The following is a 19,014-nucleotide window of genomic DNA, read 5'->3' as shown; positions in this document are numbered from 1 at the left end:
AATGCTGCTTAAGTTATTTGTTTCACTATTTTCAGCATAAAGGAAATGTCTGTTTTGATGAGCAACAAGATTAGACACACCATATATAAGACAGCTTCTTGCTAGCATGACAAGCCAATCACTTTCTGAAAAAGGCTTGATTTGAATATTTACTACCTTACTATAAAACATGTAGAAGGCTGCTGATCAAGCTCGGTGTAGGATATTAAAAGCTCTCTCTTAGGAAGATCTACAAACTTTAAGTGTTGATTGAAATAATGAGGCTATGCTTTCTCATATGTTAGGTTAGAACATGTTCTGTAATAGCTTCACTTAAGTTTCGGGCAAAAATACCAGCATTTTTAATTGCACCACAGCACTAGGCAGCAGAGTCAACGGCTTATCTTATATGTTAGTAAAAATGTGTTACATGGAAAGCAGATGAAGCAACTTGAATCATCGTGTTAGTCTTTAAAAAATTATTTGTCACTGCAAAGAAATGCTAGGCTTCTTCCTCACACAAATATACCAGGAGCTGAGTTCAGGCTTCACACTTTCCATGCAGGTAGCTCCTAACTTAATGAGCTCCACTTGCACATTTAAGAGCCACAGTGGCTCATACCGCAGATCCGTTAGCTCAGTGTCAGCAATGAAGGGACAGTCCGGTAACAGTAAGGACAGCTCAAGAAAACACTCCCCAGGAGATCCCTCCACAATGGCTTTTTTATTTTAGAACTCTCAATGGTTCTCTTTGAAGTATTTACCCAGTTTCTTCTTGAATCTCTGCATCAGCAGCATCCCAGGGCAAAAAAAAAAAAGTGTACAGCTTTATAACCACTGTGTAGAACACTCTTCTTTTTGCTTTAAACCTGCTTTTTCTTCCTTCCCTCAGCTTTGTTTAATGACCTCCACTCCAAGTACACGAAGAAGCAATTAAGAACTAGCCCCCATACTCTTATCTCCAGGCCATTCAGGATTTTGCAAATCTTCTCCGCTGCCTTCACCACCCCTTTCCCAGAATGAGATGTTCCCACCTTACTCAGTTGCTCTTCATGAGGAAATTGCTTTATGCTTTGGTCTTTCTCAGTGCCCTCCTCTAAACTTGCCTTCAGCAAATTTACCCATGATGGAAGTCCAGGGAATGCTGACATAATTCCAGTCTTCTGCTCAAGCCTTGCGTTACATCCCTCCCAGACACAAGACGAGAGTGACTGCACTCCCTCCCCACTAGAGTTACTGCCATCAGCTAATGGGAGCACGTCCACACAGCTGGAAACTCAAGAGGTGGAATGACTAGCCCAGAGATATATGAACAGATGAGAGGAAAGCTATACAAAAGGCAGCATGCAAAAGAAAGTTGCTTAAAGCTTAGCAAGAAGAATGGCTCTTTAAGATGACAATGGCTCTCCTTGAAGTGGCTGCAGTGAAAATGTCTGCTTTGTTTTGATCTTCATTTGCGCTTCAGTACAAGTTTCACAGATGCTCATTTCAGCTATTTCAAGGTTACACTGCAAGTAGAATGAGGTTTTTAGTGGTACAGTTCTGACTTGTATGATCTTCCACATGTTTTTAAATAATGAATAGTTTTCATTTCATATCAGCTTTGAAAATGAAAGATCTTAGCGCTTGTAATGGTTAAGAACTGCAGGGAACAGGGCTCAAATTAATTTGAGACTGACATTCAGTGACTCACGGCTGCTGGAATCAGAAGGTCCTAGAATAAGAAATCCACCACAGGAGACGGGTTCATCTGCTTGCTGCGCAGAAGCAACATGACTCAGAAAGCTTCCCAGCATCGCTCCATCAGCTTTCAATGACTCATTCTGCTTCTGTCCACAGTCAGCCTTCTCTAGGGAGCTTGCCCTACACTGTTTTTGAGTTTCCTCAGGCTAATAGCTCACTGCAAGGGACAGTTTGAGAGCAAAGCCCATCACTTCAACTGTTTACCACTACATGTCTGGAAACCAAGACTCTAGTTGAAGCCTTTGGGTTAATGGTTCATCAACTGCATTTTCAGAGCTCTGTAGCTACGCTCCTTCTGTTTCGCTAGCTTGAACATATGGCGACCTGCTCCATGCTGCTAGCTACAGTGCCTTTTTCTAGTTATAGTATGGATGGATTTATTCTAGTTAAGATACAGAGAAGATACACATGTATGTTGAATTCACACCAGTTGGTGACTAATCACTTTTATTTAGCAACAACAGTCCTCTCCCAATACACTCTGCATTCTTCAAGCAGCCAGATACTGGGATAGGAATGAGATCTAACATCTGAATGCTGCTCCTACAAATACCTAAGGCCAGTACGCTTCCTACTTGGCTGTCAAGTACTCACATTCCCATATACTTCTATTTCAATCCATAAATAGAAAGGAAAAGGATCACGAAGAGCATCATAGACAGACCACATACTTATACATGCTTATAAACCCACCAGGAGTTAAGGCTACATGGAAATGCCTTCCAGAATGCCTCTTCACTCCGGTGAAAATGAGAGCATAAGATACACCTTTACAGCAACCATGGCAGAGTTACAACATCAAAACAGCCAACTACAAAAAACAAACAAACAAACAAACACATATAAAAATGAAATGCTAGGATGCAGATTTGAATGCATTTCAGTAGTTACGTAACTGAAAAGCACCAGGATTAGCCTGACCTACAGTGACTGACAGGGTAACATACACCTTCTAAAAAGAATCAAGCATACTCATCTCAAATCACATCACTGCTCACGCTGTGACAAAGCGTGACATCATGGGGAGAGACTATTCAGTAGGGTCTGTTTTGACAGGACTAGGGGTAATGGTTTCAAAATAGAGGGAGGTAGATTTAGATTAGATATTAGGAAAAAAATTTTACAATGAGGGTGGTAGAACTCTGGAACAGGTTGCCAAGAGAGGCGGTGGATGCCCCATCCCTGGAAACATTCAAGGCCAGGTTGGACAGGGCTCTGAGCAATCTGATCTGGTTGGAGATGTCCCTGCTCCTTGCAGGGGGGTTGGACTGGATGACCTTTAAATGTCCCTTCCAACCCAAACCATTCTATGATTCTATCATCACACATTAGACGAAGCCCCAGAAGTCAGCCTGCAGCAGCTTAGCTGCAGACCATAACCATAACCAAGAGAGTCCAGAGAAAGACAAAGATGCTATAAAGCACAATATCTCAAAACCTGATTTTGTCCACTGATTCTATCATAGACGGAAAATGCTCTATTTATTAGGTCTGACCTAAAGATAGGTGGCTCTCCAAAAGCCAGACTTCACCCTTTCAGACCTACACTGTGCCACACAATTGGAACGCATGGGTGCAGTCAGCAGGACAGCCTCAGGCAGTAGGATTGCTGGGCTGTCAGTAGCTTCACATATTCTGGGATGTGACAAGTGGCTAAACTGGGAGTTACCTAGTGAGATGATGCCCTAAACCTGCATTTAGCAAATGGAGATTCAGCAGCTCCCTCCTGCAGCATGTAAGAGCCCAGCCTTCCACTTCTGCTGCCTCTTTGTGGCTTCTGACCCAGAACAGCTGTAGAAAAATGAACAACATACAGCAGGGAGCTTTCTTAGACTAAACAAGGCAGACGTAAGAATGGACTAACAAGCACAGCTTGCTCCCTCTGCGGTAGTTCCTTTGTATCTGCAGCAACTCTTCCAGAAACATCACAGCAAACAGCACTGTCTCTCCAGTCTTTATTTCATCCATTTGCCTCCTATAGTCTCTTCACTTGAGAAGCCATAGCATCACAGTAGTAACAGGACACCACTACCACAGTCATCTGTTCATTAGGGTATGAAAGACAAAGCCGAGTTCTAGCCTAAATCCCAGATACACAGACATTCAAAGAAGTTGTTTTCTCCAATATATTTGTCCCATAACCTAAAGTGTTTCAGGTGATATCATGCAGACCATTAATCCTTCCCTGCACCAGCAGGAACAGTGCTGGCTTCAATCTACACCACAAACTTTGGAACACAGTTGTCTGCGTTTTGTTACTGTATTTGCATAAATACAAACAAAGAAATAAAAAAGATGACCTGCTTAAATTCATTGCTTAGGAAAAACAGCGAACTGTTAGTCAGTTTTTTGTAGTGGTAGAAGGTAACACGGCTGCAGTAACTGCAGCTTCACATTCAGGCAAGAGATACTTGTTCTAGCTCTAAAAGAATGAGGTACCATCTGGAGGAAACAAGTCATTTGCAATGTGCCTACATTCTAACAGTACTAGAGCCACCATAAACTTTGGGCATATATTGGTATTTTTACCTCAGGAAAGAGCAAACGCAGTTGTCTGTATCCTCCCACGCCAGTTTCTCTAAGGTCAGTGCAGGTAGAAGCTGCTGAACTCTTGAGCTAGGCCTGGCCGCTATCACGGCAGGTCTGCTCAGCAAATCCTCTACATTCTCTCTCTCTAGAGGTGCTGCAGTAGCACAGCAGCTCAAGAATAAACGCTTAGAAGCAGCCTGACAGCAGGAACAGGAGTTCCTATGCTGCCCTTAACAATGTAACTACAGTTTCACACTACCACGGGAGCACATACAGCCTCAGGATTTGGCGAGCACTGGTAGCATCCTGACAGTGCTGAGTGCATTTGTCCGTTCATTTTAGGACGCACCTTTGGGATCAGCTGTATTTTATTAAGCCAGCTGTGTGGGTGCTGTTCTCACCACAGCGATACCTCTCCAGAGAAAGAGTCCAGCACTACAGGTGGTGAAAATAAGCATGCAATGTGGTCTGCCAGTTACCTTCAATTCAATGACTGACAGAGCAAGCCACTGAGGCTTGATCAGCAGACCTGAAGGGACTCCTGCTCACCCGCAAAGCCATTTTGGCCACAGTCCCACTGTGAGACAAGCTGTTAGCTTAATTGAGTTTCCTGTGCCATCAAGTACAGGGTACAAATAAACAGAAGATGATAGTAGCAAGACCCTGCTGGCTTTGTCATGCCCATTGAGGAGCTAGGAGTTTCCCACAGCACAGGTATCACTTAGTTTGAATGAAAACAGGAATGCTTATTTCTCTAATCTACACAGCACACGTAGGAAACAGCAATCACAAGTCAGTTCATAAGCTGGTGTAAAGCAACCAACCCATTTAGTAGTCTATTAAAAGAAAGTTTGGGTTCTGACTTACCGGTAAGTAAGACTTCTGTGCATTAATGAGCTTATCTAACTAAGCAGTTCAAGGTACATTAGCTGGTAGAGTTCCCATCCAGGAAGAAACCAGGAGAGGTATTGCAGCTCCCGCCCAGAGGGCTGAGGGTAAATCACCAACTGTAACAATTTATGTATTCCAGTGTGATCTTGGACAAGTGACAACAGTTGAAGCTGTAGCAGGATTAGTCAGGCTGCTCTGGCAAACGGCAGTTACTCAGAATATCAGTCCTTTCCAGCTAGCGCTAGCCATTATCAAACCAAAAGGCTTAAGGTTTACAACGATGTCATCACCCCACCAGCTAATCCAAGCACCTAAGCTTTGCTGCACTTGGTTTTAAACAAGAGTAGCTGCAATCACTTCATCCTGGGGAAGACAGGCTGCATAATTTAATTAAGAGGCATACCGTGAGCTAAAGAGCTACAGAGATAAACCCATCAGTTTCAGAGAAACCGTTCCTATTTTAAACCCAATCCCATAAATCCCCATAACCAGTGGGCAGGAAAAGAAGCACATTCAATTCTTACCAGGCTCTCCTCCTACAGTCTACTTCTGCGTGCCGTTCTGCACGCAGCCAGTCTAAAGAGTAACAAGAGATAAATACTGACACAGGGAAACACAAGAAGCTCCCTTACTCCGGTAAAACATCACAGGAACAGCATTTCACATACTTCTCCATCTTATTTTCAGTCCAATCTTACCTGAACAGCCCCAATGCCTTCTTCCCTTTCTACCAGTTCTTCAAGGCAGTTCTGAAGTCGGTCTGAAGCAACTTCTACCTGCTTTTCACTCTTGAGCTAGAAACCTGAACAGTGACTTGCACTCTATTCATCTTCAAACAGAAGAGGTTAGAGACAATGGACTGCAGTCCGAGTAAGAGCTTATATTCTGCAGACCAGCAATGGTCAAGGCACCCTCACTTGACAGTGCTTCTCTCTCTACTACTACTGCAGAGCAGATAACTGCATTTCACATTCCATGCCCCAGCCTGCAAGCTTTTAGCTGAGCTGCCAACCTCCTGCTGAGATCAAAATAATACTTGGCTTGCTAATAATTCTTAACTCCGTAGGTCATTCACTAAAGGAGAGAAGCTGACTCTGTCGTACAGATCAATTATATTTTGACACCCCAGGCTGTACTTCTGTCCATCCTCCAGTTATCCCTAACAACAGCCTTTAAACGCTCTAATCATCTTTAGCAGTATAAGCTTAGAAAAAATGGTGCAAGATGTCATGTCACAAAGCATAGTCTTGGCTTTATAATTTCTTGATGCAGTGATGAGACCAAAAAAAAAAAAAGTTTAACTAGGGTCACAGGAAGTTTCTTTACAAAGGCCATTTTGTTTAGTGATTGTTCCCATTCCATCAAAAAAAAAAAACCAAACCCAAATACTATCGAACAGGACAACATTTCCAGCCATCTGTGCTTCGAAGAACTCAAGATGTGACCCTTCACAGCCTCAAAACTCAACTTGCCAAAGGCCAGAATAGTCCTCTCTCAGGAAGAGGAAGAAGTCGGCCATAATACCCTCCAAGGAGATCTCAAATGCTCGCCCTGAAAGAAAACATGGACAATTTGCAGCCCAAAGAATGCCAGGTATCTTTGTCACTAGATGTCAGTAACATGGCATTTCCTACAGAAGAGAAATATGGAAGCAGGCAGTTTGGCAGCATCTTGTCAGATTAGAGATTGTCCCTGCAAGCAAAATTCACAGGGTCAAGTACAGCTTTTACTACAGGAAAAAATAGTAGCTACAGCTCTGATAGCATTCAAGCAAACGTTGCCCAACAAGACACCACATGAGCCCATATGCAGTTAGAAACCTGTAATACCTAGGCTTCTGCAGAAGCCATCCAGACTCACCTATCTGGGAAAGTTCCAGGCTCGAATTTTGGCAGCCTGAGGCTAAAGCTTGATAGCAGCTTTGTCATACTAAAGCAAGCAAAAAACAGATCATGGAATCACACAGCTCATGGGGAGAAGACTAGACAAAAAGCAAGTCATTTCCTAGTGGGGAGACAAGTCAGCTACACTGAACAATAAACATAGGCTGTGCTTCCTGCAGCTTTAGTGAATCAAAAAACCAAGCCCAGGGAAGAATGGAAGCAGAAATGCATCTGGAAGAGCCGTTGGATAAGAGCCCATTTTAAGCCTCGGAACAAGCAGAGTTTAGCATCGGCAGTGCTACGTTCTGCCTCAGCAGGTTTTCCAGGGAGGAAGGTAGATGGTGCAAGCCATGACCTAGCAAATTCACGATTGTATCAGTAGCACAGGCAAATAATTTTAGGGGAAGCTCCAGCCCAATCCGACTAGAAGACCTTTGCTCAGGCTGACCTAGCCCATCGGTGCAGGCCTTCCCTAGGTGTCCTGTGCCACACAGAGCCTGACTCTGTCCCCGCCCTCATCTTGTTCAGCACCGTAGGGCTGCCACCCCAGGTATTCGACAGCTAACTAACAGAAACAATTAATAAACCCTCTCAACCCCCAGCAACGTGCGAGCGGGTGAGCCAGCCTCAGCGGGGCTGGGGTCGCCCAGCACCCCCTCACCGGGGGCTGAGGGAAAGCCCCCCCGAGGGAGCTCCGCTTCCCTCCGGCACGGCTCCGCGATGGGCAGCCCGGTTCTGGGGGGGCACCCCGCGCTCCTCCTCAAGGGCAGCCAGAGGAGGACCCTGGCCCCGCAAGAGGACGCCCCCCACGCCTGTGCCGCGCCCCGCAGGGTAGGCCCGCGGACCCCCACCTCGGCGAGCGCCCAGGGAGCCGCCACCCGCGGCAGCTCGGCCACTGCCCGGGCGCGGTCGCAGAGCGAACCCCGCCGCAGGAAGCGGCCCAGAGAAGGGAAACGGGCCGTACCCCCCGCTGGGGAGCGGGAAAACAGCCCAGGGCACCTCACCTGCCGCTGCCCGCCGCCGCTCGCCGCCCAGCGCCCAAGATGGCGGCCGCCGCCCCCCCTTCCCTCCGCGCCCCCCCTATCACTGCAGAGACGCCGCCGCGCATGCCCCGCCCGCGCCCCGCCGCGGCCGCGCATGCGCCTCCGCGGGGAGACGGGGCTCAGCGTCCGACGCCGCCGCTGGGCGGTGGCGAGGAGGGTCCCACGCGGAGCCTGCCGGGAGCTGTAGTCCCGCGGCGCGGGGCGCGCTGGGAGCTGTAGTCCGAGGAGTGAGCGCGCCCGCCGCGCCCACGCGAGGAGCCGGGGGCAGCGCCGGGTCTCCGGCCGTGGGGTCACCCCCTCCTCCCCGGTCCGCGTGGGGACCGCCTGTAGGGCACTGGGGCGCGTCCGGGCAGGGAGGCTGCTCTTCCCCTCCGTAGAGGCCCGAAGCCACCGTGCTGTTCCACGGCTCCCGCAGCCCCACGCACAGGCACCGCCGGCCGGGGGTCAGACCCGCCCCTGGCTCTCCTCTCAGTCCCGATGGACACGGGAGACCCAGAGCACGGGTTCAGGCTGCAGCAGCCCCCGGCACCCCGGGAAGAGCCAGCTGGAAAACCGGCTGAGGCACAGGGTGCCCCCATCCCGCTGGGATCTCGCTGCAGGGGGACAGGCAGCAGGGCAGAAAGGGAGGCTGGAAAAAAAAACAAAACAAAACAAAAACCCAACACAAGGCAGGAGTCCAATAAAACTATGTTTATAAATAAAAACAAGGAGATCGGTTTTGTTTTTTATAAAACCCAGCGGGCAGGGTAGGGCAAGGGCGTGAGCAGGGGCCGGGGAGGCTGCTGGGCGGCAGCGGGAGAGGGGACAGGCGGCAGCTCACCAGTGCCCAGATCACGGGAGGCTGGCGGACAGCGGGCACCGGGCAGGCTGGCTGCAAGCGGGAACAGGGAAAGGAGAGGCTTTGGGGAGTCACTGATGGCACGTGAGAGCGGGGCTGGCAGAGGGGTTGCAGGGGCAACGCAGACCCCGGAGGAGAGCAAAATACACTTCATCTCCAGCGTATAAAAACTGCAAACACAAGAAAGACAAAAGGAGGCAACGCTTGCAGAGAAAGCCACAGCGCGGCAGTAGGAGAGGGCGCCGGGGCGGCAGCACCGACGGGAGCAGGGTCGAACACGTCTGTACTGTACCGTGCTTGGCCCCGGGCATGGGGAAGGCAGCTGCCCCCAGCCCGAGGTACGTCTCTGAGTACCCAGAAGAGGAAGGAAAAAGAGCAGGGAGCACCAGAGCAGAGTCAACTGTCCCAGCACATCTGCAGGCACAGAGTCCAGAGGCCACGGTTCAGGCTGCAGCCTCCCTCCGCAGAGAGCTCGTGTTGATGCCAGGTGCCCTTCACAGTCTGGAGGTAGCGGGGCCATCCCAGCTCTGTTCCACAGCCTCATCCCTCCCGGGAGCCAGGCCAGCAGCACTCACAGCACAAGAGGAGGGGGAGGCAGGCTCAAGCCCTTCACAGGGCAAATTTAGGGGACCGCCCCATTTCCCAAAAGCAAACCAGTTGTGCCCCTCCCTCGCCTTCTAACTCTGTCCAGGCCCTTGAAGACATCACACTGCTCAGCAGCAGTGCAACAGCAGGAGGGAGAGGGCCACAGCTGCCACCGCCAGCCCCAGGCACAGGACAGCCCCTACAAATGGGACAGGCAGTGGTGTGTTGCAGGCAGAAGGGCAAAGAGCAGAATTCTGCCCTTAAATCCTCCCTTGAGTACCCAAGGGCAGGTGCAGGGCCCTGAGTCGCACAATATCTGCGCAGGTACCCCCGGCTGCTCTGGGCTGAATGTTGAGGTACAGCCCCAGCCTCAAGACTAGCAGCTCAGATAAGGGGAAGGAGGGTCCTGTCATCAGGCAGTGCCAGGCTGGGACCTGGCTCAACGTGTGGGCAAGAGGAGGGAGGCAAGAGGGAAGCGGCAGCCTCTCTCCACTCCCCAGAGGCACTGAAGCCCTGGAACATTCATGCATTAGCCATAAGGCAACTACAACGGGATTTAAAACACATATATATAAGGCTGGCCCCTGCTCCCCTCTCAGGGCATCTTCCACGAGGGGGAGGAAAGAAGCCATCTTCAGCGCCATGCGTGCCCAGCGCCCTTGGAGCTCCGTGTCCTCCTGTCGGGCCACGCCACGCTCCAGCTCTCCCCCCCACAGGCGGCAGGCTCAGAGAAAGTCAAACACCCCGTAATTCTTTGCTGCTTGATAGAAGAAACACAAAAGGGTGAAAAGAAAGAAGAGATGTTTAGGGTGGAAGGACCGAGGCAGCAGCAACACACGGGCAAGCAGCACAGGGCGCTGGGACGGATGCGGATTAATGGGGTTAGAGAGGACGGCAGGAGGGAATTACCATCGGCAATACACAAGTCTGGTGGCGGGATGGGCCGGCAGCACCCAGCAGGCCTGCCAGGCCCGTCCACCCCGCTCAAGGAGGGATTAGAATCAAGGTTTAGTTCCATTTATTTTTTTTTTTCCCTTTTTTTCTTTTCGTTATCAAGACCAAAAAAAAAAAAAACCAACCAAAAAAAAACAAAACCCAAAAAACAAGGAGTGAAGCCAGGGCTGGTCCTAGGAGACAAACGACAGGGATGGAGAGGGGAAGGGGGGGCAGCAGACAGACAGGGGACGGGCGCTTCACATTACATCCACAAAGAACTCACTGGGGTTGCCCATGGCCATTCGGAAGGACTGTCTACTGGCTGTCAGTTCGGGGGGCACAGAGGCCAGGTCACGGCCCGGCGGTGCCCCGGGGGGCCCCATGGCTGAAGGTGGTGGAGGCATCAGCAACATGGGGGGGCTGAAGAGAGGGGGAAGGCCTGGGGGGCCGTATGACTGCTGGCTGTGGTGGCTGCGGATGCTGTGAGCCAGGGAGTGCTGGCTACGCTGGCTGTGCTGGCTGGCTGGCACCGAGCGCTCGCTGGCCGCGCGCTCACGCCGCATGCTGCTCCTCGTGGTGTGGTCCGACTCACTCCCGCTGCCGCCTGACTTGGACTCCCCGGTCTTCTCTCTCTCCTTCCTCCGCTCACTGCCGCTGCGATTGGAACCGCTGCTCCGGCTCCCTGCGAAGCGCACAAGGCAAGGTTAGGTGATGGCTCAGGCAAGCCAGGAAGAAGGGATGCTCCTCTAGCCAAGAGAGGACTGCAGCACGCTGCAGCACAGCCATCCACCAGCACAGTTGGTGCTCTCTGTCTTCTTTCAACTCTAGAGTCCCACAACCCTTCTGAGATGGCTTTTGCCCTGGCTGCCCCCCCACACAGGGCCTTGCCTAAGCAGCCTTTTCCTGCTGCTTCCCCATACTGAACAGGGCATCCGCTCACCCGCAGGCATATTTTAGTCCTCACTCACCTTCACTGTGCTGGCTGCCTGCACTGCCCCCTCCATAGCTATAGCCTGGGTCAGGGAAGCCGGGATGGGGGTTGTATGGATGAGGTGGTGGATACTGATATGGGAAAGCCATAGGCCAGGGTGCAGCTCCTGGGTGGGGGAGCGGAGCCAAAGTGTCCTGATCGGAGGCGCCGCTGGAGCCATCATGATCGTGAAGAGAAAGATTAGCCATGTCTGCAAGAAAGCAGAGAAGAGGGGTTAATCCAAGCAGAAAGACAACCACATGTGATGAAGCAGTTCCCTGCCTACCCTTGCTGATGGACTAGGATGGGGTACACAAGGAGATGCCAGAAGCTGGCACTCCCCCTGCCAGTCAGTGCAACCATCTGTGCTTCCTGGCTGGACAACAGCCAGACTGTGTGAGCCTAAGCTGCCACTCTAACACAGAGATCAGCTTGGTGGGAAAGGACCACATCAGATCACCCTCCCAACTACTTCCCCCATGCCTCTTATTAGAGCAGAACTTTGTTGTCTGAGCACCACTCCCTTGCCAGCACAGGAAGTTCAGTGCCTGGAGACAAAGTTAGCAAAGACTAAGACTCTGCTATGGCTGCCAAAAATGAAAGATCACATAGTGGGTGACAGCATCATCTTCCAACTTCACCACCCCAGCAGCATGACAAGGGAGCTGGGATATTCTTCCTCACTTTCTAACAGGGTCTTTAGAACAAGGGGCTCAGCCTGATGGTAATGGTGGTAGCTACATCCCCACTGTGTTAGCAGGGCTCTGCAGGATCTTAACCCCCCCTCCATCCTCTCCCTCCTACCCATGCCAAGTGGCATACTTCCACAGAGGTCCCCAAAGATGTAATAGCACTGCTCCGAGAAGGTGATCTTGTTCACAGTGTGTCGGATGTAGCCAGCCTTCAGCAGATTGCTGGCATATTTGCGGGATTCACGACGGTCTGTAAAGCCCTCCACGTGGTGATAGAGCCAATCCACCACATCCGAACCTGTAACCAAACATCAGATTTAAATACAGCAACAGAGAGGAAGAGACCGGCCCTTGAGGCAGCAGGGTCACCCTGGAGCCAAGACAAAGTGGGCCAAAAGGTGAAAAAGGACCGCACAGCCAAAGGTTCAACTTGTGCCTCTGGTCTGGTCAACAGTTTACAGTGACAGAGATGCTCCCTTGGGCATCTCTGCTTGGAAAACAGGCCACCCAATTCCCCACTCCCTGCCTCTGCTGTAGGCAGCACAGTCTCTTACCAATGAAGGCATTGGGGATGGTGATCTTCAGCCACATGCGGTCACGCACCTCCAGGCCTGACTCTGGTGAGGCCATGGCTTTGACAATGGTGGCCATGTCGCTGTGGATGGACAGGTGAAAGTCATCGAGGCCTGTGGTGTGGACGAAGGGAAGGGAGGCAGAGATGAAAGGGGACAGAAAAGACAACAGGGCTACATGGAAGCTTCACACACAGGAGGAATGGGCCAGGGAACAATACATCTCAGACAGCCTTGGCGCGCATGCTGTGTAACCCATCTTCTAAGGTTATCCTTCCCATGTCAGCCATTTCACGTTGTGCACAACCCAGGCTAGAGTCTCCTTCCTTCCAACCAGCCCCAAGCAGCTGATCCAAAAGCTGCCAACTGAGCCCACGTAGCCGAGCAAGGGAATTCTCTGCTCCTCGGAAACTTACAACAAACTCCCAGCTTTTTGCCCTGGCTCTCTAGATGCCTCAGGGCTCCGTATGCTAGAATCACCCAAAACCTTCAGAAAGCAACAAAAGAGCCCTGTGCTCAGCGGGACCCTGTCCCACTGCAAGGCTCTTTGCTCCCAGCTGCCTCCATCCTGCCCTGTCTACTGTCTGGGAGGGCAATGGCTCCAGGGACAAGCTGACTCCGTCAGGTGTGGCACTCTCAGCCGGTAACCCCTGACTGCTCTGAGCCTTTCCTCGGCACCTGCCACAGCTCCTGGATTGCACCCAGGCTCTTCTACTCTCTTTACATAGAAGGCTGAAAAAGGTGGTATTAATTCACCCAGCCAGAACTCCCACCGACCCAAGCACCTGCCTGGTGAGAGCTGCTTCCCTCTTAGTCCCCTGGCAAGGCAGACCTTGCCCATCCCAGCTGTCCCCAAGCAGATGTATTGCTCCCTTTACAGCACAGTGAAGGCGAGGAAGCCGTGCAGTGAGTGGAGCACGGAGGCACAAGGACTTACGTTCGGTCTCTGGGATGGAGCTGGTGATGGAGGAGCTGGTGGAAGTGATTGTGCTCATGGATGGACTCATACCGTACGCTGGGTAAGTGCCAGTCATCGCTGCCGTGTGAGACACCCAGGCTGCCGGGTCGATGGGCCGGATGGGCTCACCTGCAGTGAAAAAAAACTGTCGGTTAGCAGCTATAAGAAATTATCTCCTCATTAAATCAACCTCTGGGGAGGGACAGGGACTCAAGCACAGCCCATTCCATTCCAGCATCTGCCGGGACTCACCCGGATCGGAGCATGGAGAGTCTGGCCCAGCCCAGATCCGCTGGGGAGCAACTGGGAGAGAAAGAAGAGAGGGAGGGTCAGCAGGAGAGGTGCAGAGGGAGAGATCCCCCTATGGCTCAAGGAGGGGGTTTCTCTTTCCTCTGGCGCCCCGAGCAAGTGACCCCCCTGCCCCAGTGAAACGCGTCCCCAGCGTGATGTGGGAAGGAGGGCTGGGCTTATGGGCATTTTGGCCTGAGAATAGGACATAGCAGCCTCCTAACAGGAGAGCTGAAACCCCACTAAACCCCAATTCAGTGCCACATGGAGTCACACACACAGGGGAGGAACAAGACAACAACCAAGTAAGTGCTTAAGGCAGGGCTCTCACATGAGCTGGGCACCAGCGTTAAGGGTGGGTCAGCTATCCACTTACTCCTGGGTAACGAGAAGCAGCCCCGGGGGCTGGGGTCCCAGCATTTGGCCACTGTCAGGGTGATAGGCCTGCAACAAAAAGGCAAGAGTTAGAACAAGAGCCCAGTGGCACAAACTCCTGCATGATGGGTGGATGCTGTACGCTGGCTCTCTCCTGCAAGACAGGGAGAAGCTGCCAATAAAGTGCCCTTCTCCCCCTCCAGCTATGGATTTCCTTAGTGGAATGGACAAAATGATGTGACCCCGCTGAGGGCTGCTGATGACCCTAATGACAGGGCATCCCCACAAAAAAGGGGCACAGAGCCCAGTTCACCCCCATTCTGTTGGCTGCAATTCTTGCTTTGGGCATGAAAACCCAGGAATCAAAGCAACATCAAGACCAGTAAGTTCTGAGCTTCTCCAGAGCCACTGGCAGAGGTGGCTGGAAGACACAACTCTCACACCCCAAGCACACTCTGTTACACCTGCCCATGGAGGTAAGGAACAACCTAAATACTTACCCCGGCTTGTGCACAATCTCCCTCAGCACCCGCACAGCATCATCATTACTCATGTTCTCAAAGTTGATGTCATTTACCTGCAAACAATGCAAAGAGGTGAGTCCCAGAGACGCGACCAGAGGCTGAGCTCCCCACTCAGCTCAGCAGTGACTCAGCTCCCCTCTTCAAGCGCAGCTTCCTGGGTTTAGCCTGCCAAAGTGCGCAGGGAGGCTTCTGGGTCTTTTCTTATTGCTTTCCCAGACTCAAAGATGGAGATACGTGGGTATGAAGTACCTGCAAAAGCATGTCTCCTGGCTCAATCCTGCCATCAGCTGCCACAGCACCGCCCTTCATTATAGAGCCAATGTAAATGCCTCCATCCCCACGCTCATTGCTCTGTCCCACAATAGAAATGCCCAGGAAGTTGTATTTCTCTGCACGGATGGAAAGAGAAAGTAGTAAGACACCATAAAGCAGCAGGCACAAGCAGCCCTAACCTCAGACAAACCACGTGCTAACGATGGTTGCTTCCACCCCTGTCTCAGAGAGATGTCCTGGGACACAGAGAAGACTCTTGAGAGATCAGTGCTTCAAGACAAGCCACTTCCCTACAGAATTCATCTCCTCACTCCTCCCCACGTGTTCTCTTTGCCCCTTCCCCAGTTCCCTCTCTGCCACCCAATCTCGCTCTGGAAGGACTGCAGGCTCCATGCACACCTCCCACTCACCCATGTTCAGCGTGACCGTGATGATGTTCAGAGACATGGTAGAGTCTGTGATGCTGCTGAAGGACGATGACTGCAACATAAGTGAAACATGAGATGTCCTCCTGTGCCTCAGTAAGATTGCCAGCCCCAGCTCCCTCCACTTGTGCTCCCTGTGGCAACATAGCCACCACTCCAGCCTTATGCTGGGAGCTTTGCAGAACCAGAGGGCATCAGCCACAGCCAGGACAAGGTCTGTGGTACTAGCTCTTGAAGAGCTGGGAAAGGTTTACAACACTTTATGGTCTCAGCACTTGGACACCACCGTCCCCAGCTGCACCCACAGCAAACTCAGTCAAATCCCTGATCAGCCCTAGACACCGAGTGGAGAGATCCAGCAGGCAGCCCACCTCGCCCTGCACTGCCCTCCCCAGGACACCCAGCCCCTGAGTACCCGCTCAATGCGTGGAGCCTTCTGTTTCCGCCGGCGTCGCTTGTGCCTCCTCATTAGACGGGAAGCACTGCTTTGCTCTGTCGAACTGCTAAACCTAGAGGCAAAAGTGACAGTCAGCTCTTCTGCTGCCAGAACAAATATGTCCAGGGCGGTGGCTCTGGCAGCAAGAGAGCCACAGAAACGGCACAGGGAACAGAGGGGTAGAACATGTACATGGGGGACAGACAATTGTGGAGGGGGCTGCTGAGTGAGACTTGAGACAGGGGCAGGTCTGAGGACGGACCCTGGAGCCCAGGATTACTGTGCCCTGCAAAGGGCTCTCTGTACTGGGAGGCATGGAGAAGCTAGTGTTTGTCCAGGACTTAAGCTCTTCTACCTGCTGGTGGAGTCATCTTCATCTGAATCGAAGAAGCTGGTGGTCTCCAGCTCACTGCTCATGAGTGTGGAGGAGCTCTCGTACCCGCCCAGGTCTCGGCGCCGCTCTCCCTTCACTGTCCCATTCACTCTGGGTGCTATGAAAAGACAAGAGTCAGTGTGCTAGGGACAGGCCACAGGGAAACAACCCCTTTCCCTCCTGCAGGGCTCACAGCAGCCTTCTCAGAATTAAAGTGGCCATCAGACAATCCCATCTAATGCCAGCCAGCTCTGAGTCCACTCTGGGATCACGTGTCTTCAGTGGGATATCTCTTCTATCGCTACAGAAAGGGGAAGAGGCCGATGGGCCACTAGGAACAATGCTGCTAAAGTCGAGGAAGACTTAACAGCAGGTTCATTGGCAGAGCAAGGAGCAGCACAGAGTGGCAGGGCTACAGCACACTCTGCTTCTCAACTAAGAAAGACTGAGGCACTGCTGTCTCCTGCTCTTGAGGCTTCTACAGGAGACATCTCCTTTGCCCCTAAAAGGTTTCAACACCAAGCTCTGATGCAACACAGGTATTATCTCCTGCCTCCAACACAATGCTACGGCCTCAGGTCACTGAATAGCCCTTCTAAGCTGGGAAGGCTCCGCAGAGCCAAGAGCTGCTCCATGTCTGGAGCTGGTGCTCTCACCATGCCCCAGCCATGCCCTGCACCAGTCTTGCCACGTTACCAGCACTCACCGTGCTCAGGCCCATCTTTCCGACGAGGTCGTTCCCTTTGCGACGACACCACCGAGTCTGTCTCTGTCTCATTGTCCAAGTTTTCCCGACTCCCCCCGGTGTTAGGGCTGCAATGAGATAAGAGGAACAAATATGTCCAACAGAGGACAACGTAAGCAGGTGCTCTACCTCTAAGCTGGCCAGCACAAGCCTCTGGCCATCAGCTGTTTCCTTCTTGAGGGACAGGAGCAGAGGTGGTGGGGAACAACCACAGCACATCTATGTGTTCAGGGCAAGGGACTGGGGGAAGCTGTGCCAGCTCTTTGCTAACTTCCCTGCACTACTTTCAGCATGCCCTTGCTTGTTGAATAACGCAGCTCCACTTTGAATCTGTTCCCAGCCCCATCCTCCTCCCTTCTGGCTGGCTGTGATCCCTGCCAACCTGGGCAGGAGCGTCCCAGTCCCTGGTCTGGATTCACAGCAAAGTCACTGTGGGTCCCTCGGAAACCAGGATAGATGTCCAGGCAACTTACTGGAAAGAGGGGGGCCTGGAGTCTCCAATTCCTCCTGTGCGCTCCATGGAGGGTGGCAGCTCTGTTTGGTTATCAGCACAAACTGAGCCAGCATCTGAATGGGAACCCTCTGCAGACACCAGCTGGAGGGACGAGAGACAGGATGAAATGTCTGAGGCACTGGGAAAACATTTACAAGAGCAGCCAAATGAGCTGGCCAAAAGCCTGTCTGGCCCAGGATCTCATCTCTGACAGTGGACAACAGCAGATGCCCAGGAGCGGGTATGGAACAGGTCAAGCGTGTAGCAACATCCCCCCCGCAACGCCTTCCCAGACACCGGCTGTTTGGGGCTCCGGAATTCCTGACCCAGCGGTGAAGCCTGGGTGGCTGACAGCCCTGCTTGGAGACTCTGACATCATCTGCACACCCACACTGCACAATTTTCACGTTCAGGTAATCTGTAGCACACGTCCTGTGGCAAGGAGTGGATTTCCGTAGTGATTTTCCTCTTCTTACATCAGAAGAGGCAGCTACCAGTCATCCCCTTTTCTCGATTTCACCGGCCTCTACATCTCTGCCTTGGAGCTGTGGGATGCAGCAGGACTTTCACCTTCCCAGCCCACAATGGGAGCTGAGGATAACAGAGCTCAAGGCTGAGACTGGCTTTGAAACAGACTCCAAAGCATACTTTTTTTTCTGGTTTCCACAAGTCCTTTGCAAACTTTCAGCTTGTGCCTAGCTAAGTGGCCTGGGCATAGCCTCCAGCCAACCTCTGGGAAGCTCAGCAGTCTCCCCAGCGCATAAATTTAATACGGGGTCAAACCCTGGGAACTACCTACACTAGCCACGCTTTGGGGCAGCCCAGCACACCTACATCTGTGCCTCTGGCTCCAAGATAAACCACCAATTCCAGGGCTCAAGGAATGCGGTGGAGCCTCTCCCATGGAAAACGGGCTTGCCAGTGGGATGAAACAGAGGATAGCTCAAATGAGCTCAATGGAAAGTGGTTTCCTCACCACCACTCCCTATCCAGGTTTGTGCTCTCACCACTTTCAAGTTGCATTGAGTAGGGCTAATTCCAACAGGGCTAGGCAGGAAAGCAACAGAAAGCCTCTTCCTTGCAAGAGACATTCGAGGACCTCCAAAGCAGGGTGACAGAGCCCAGAAAGGAGCCCTCCCCTGGCCAGGGAGCCCCCAGGGAATGGCTAGAGCTCTTGATCAAGGGCAGATCAATTTCCATCTCTACAGACTTTTAACGTGCTTTTCATGTCTGCACCACATCTGTCCCCTGCATGGCATGGGCAAGCAGAGGGGCTGGCTCTGTTCCAGTGTCAGGGAGGGACCACAGGGCCCAGTACCTTGATCTGCCCCAGACAAAACAGGCTGTGGGTCAGCCTGGAGCCAGCCCAGGGAGGTGACGAGACCAGGACAGGGGTCAGGCCCCAGCCTGTGTACTTGAACCAACTGCCAAGCCATCAGCCATCACAGGAGAGGTCTGACCTA

The 19,014-nt window shown here is 52.0% G+C and overlaps 2 protein-coding genes across 16 annotated transcripts in view; both read right to left on the bottom strand.

The window, feature by feature from the left end:
• The window catches only part of AP2M1 (adaptor related protein complex 2 subunit mu 1), a 29,354-nt gene extending 21,256 nt beyond the window's left edge, over nt 1-8,098 (bottom strand). The window contains exons 1-2 of one of the 3 annotated variants that reach the window (XM_086754326.1): nt 8,030-8,098; nt 7,003-7,071 (exon numbers count right to left, since the gene is read on the bottom strand). The gene's annotated coding sequence lies outside the window, so the exon portion shown is untranslated. Of the gene's footprint in view, nt 1-2,415; nt 2,534-7,002; nt 7,072-8,029 lie in introns of those variants that run through there. The other 2 variants (XM_086754327.1, XM_086754328.1) reach the window with 2 other exon arrangements.
• A 645-nt stretch (nt 8,099-8,743) lies between these two features.
• The window catches only part of DVL3 (dishevelled segment polarity protein 3), a 32,984-nt gene continuing 22,713 nt past the window's right edge, over nt 8,744-19,014 (bottom strand). For 2 of the 13 annotated variants that reach the window (XM_086754622.1, XM_086754635.1), the window contains 15 exons: nt 17,532-17,653; nt 17,020-17,126; nt 16,296-16,431; nt 15,920-16,013; nt 15,490-15,559; nt 15,056-15,195; nt 14,783-14,859; nt 14,239-14,351; nt 13,872-13,922; nt 13,599-13,748; nt 12,644-12,775; nt 12,202-12,387; nt 11,396-11,608; nt 10,711-11,109; nt 8,744-10,248 (listed from right to left, as the gene is read on the bottom strand). In XM_086754622.1, coding sequence (XP_086610748.1) covers nt 10,217-10,248; nt 10,711-11,109; nt 11,396-11,608; nt 12,202-12,387; nt 12,644-12,775; nt 13,599-13,748; nt 13,872-13,922; nt 14,239-14,351; nt 14,783-14,859; nt 15,056-15,195; nt 15,490-15,559; nt 15,920-16,013; nt 16,296-16,431; nt 17,020-17,126; nt 17,532-17,653 — 2,022 coding nt within the window. In that variant the 3' untranslated portion in view covers nt 8,744-10,216. Of the gene's footprint in view, nt 11,110-11,395; nt 11,609-12,201; nt 12,388-12,643; nt 12,776-13,598; nt 13,749-13,871; nt 13,923-14,238; nt 14,352-14,782; nt 14,860-15,055; nt 15,196-15,489; nt 15,560-15,919; nt 16,014-16,295; nt 16,432-17,019; nt 17,127-17,531; nt 17,654-19,014 lie in introns of all 13 variants that reach the window. The other 11 variants (XM_086754624.1, XM_086754629.1, XM_086754625.1 and 8 more) reach the window with 11 other exon arrangements.

This window comes from Chlamydotis macqueenii, chromosome 9 (assembly GCF_036417535.1).
Source record: "Chlamydotis macqueenii isolate bChlMac1 chromosome 9, bChlMac1.mat, whole genome shotgun sequence".
In the NCBI taxonomy this organism is placed as follows: domain Eukaryota; kingdom Metazoa; phylum Chordata; class Aves; order Otidiformes; family Otididae; genus Chlamydotis; species Chlamydotis macqueenii.
This window is presented reverse-complemented; position numbering and strand designations above follow the sequence as displayed.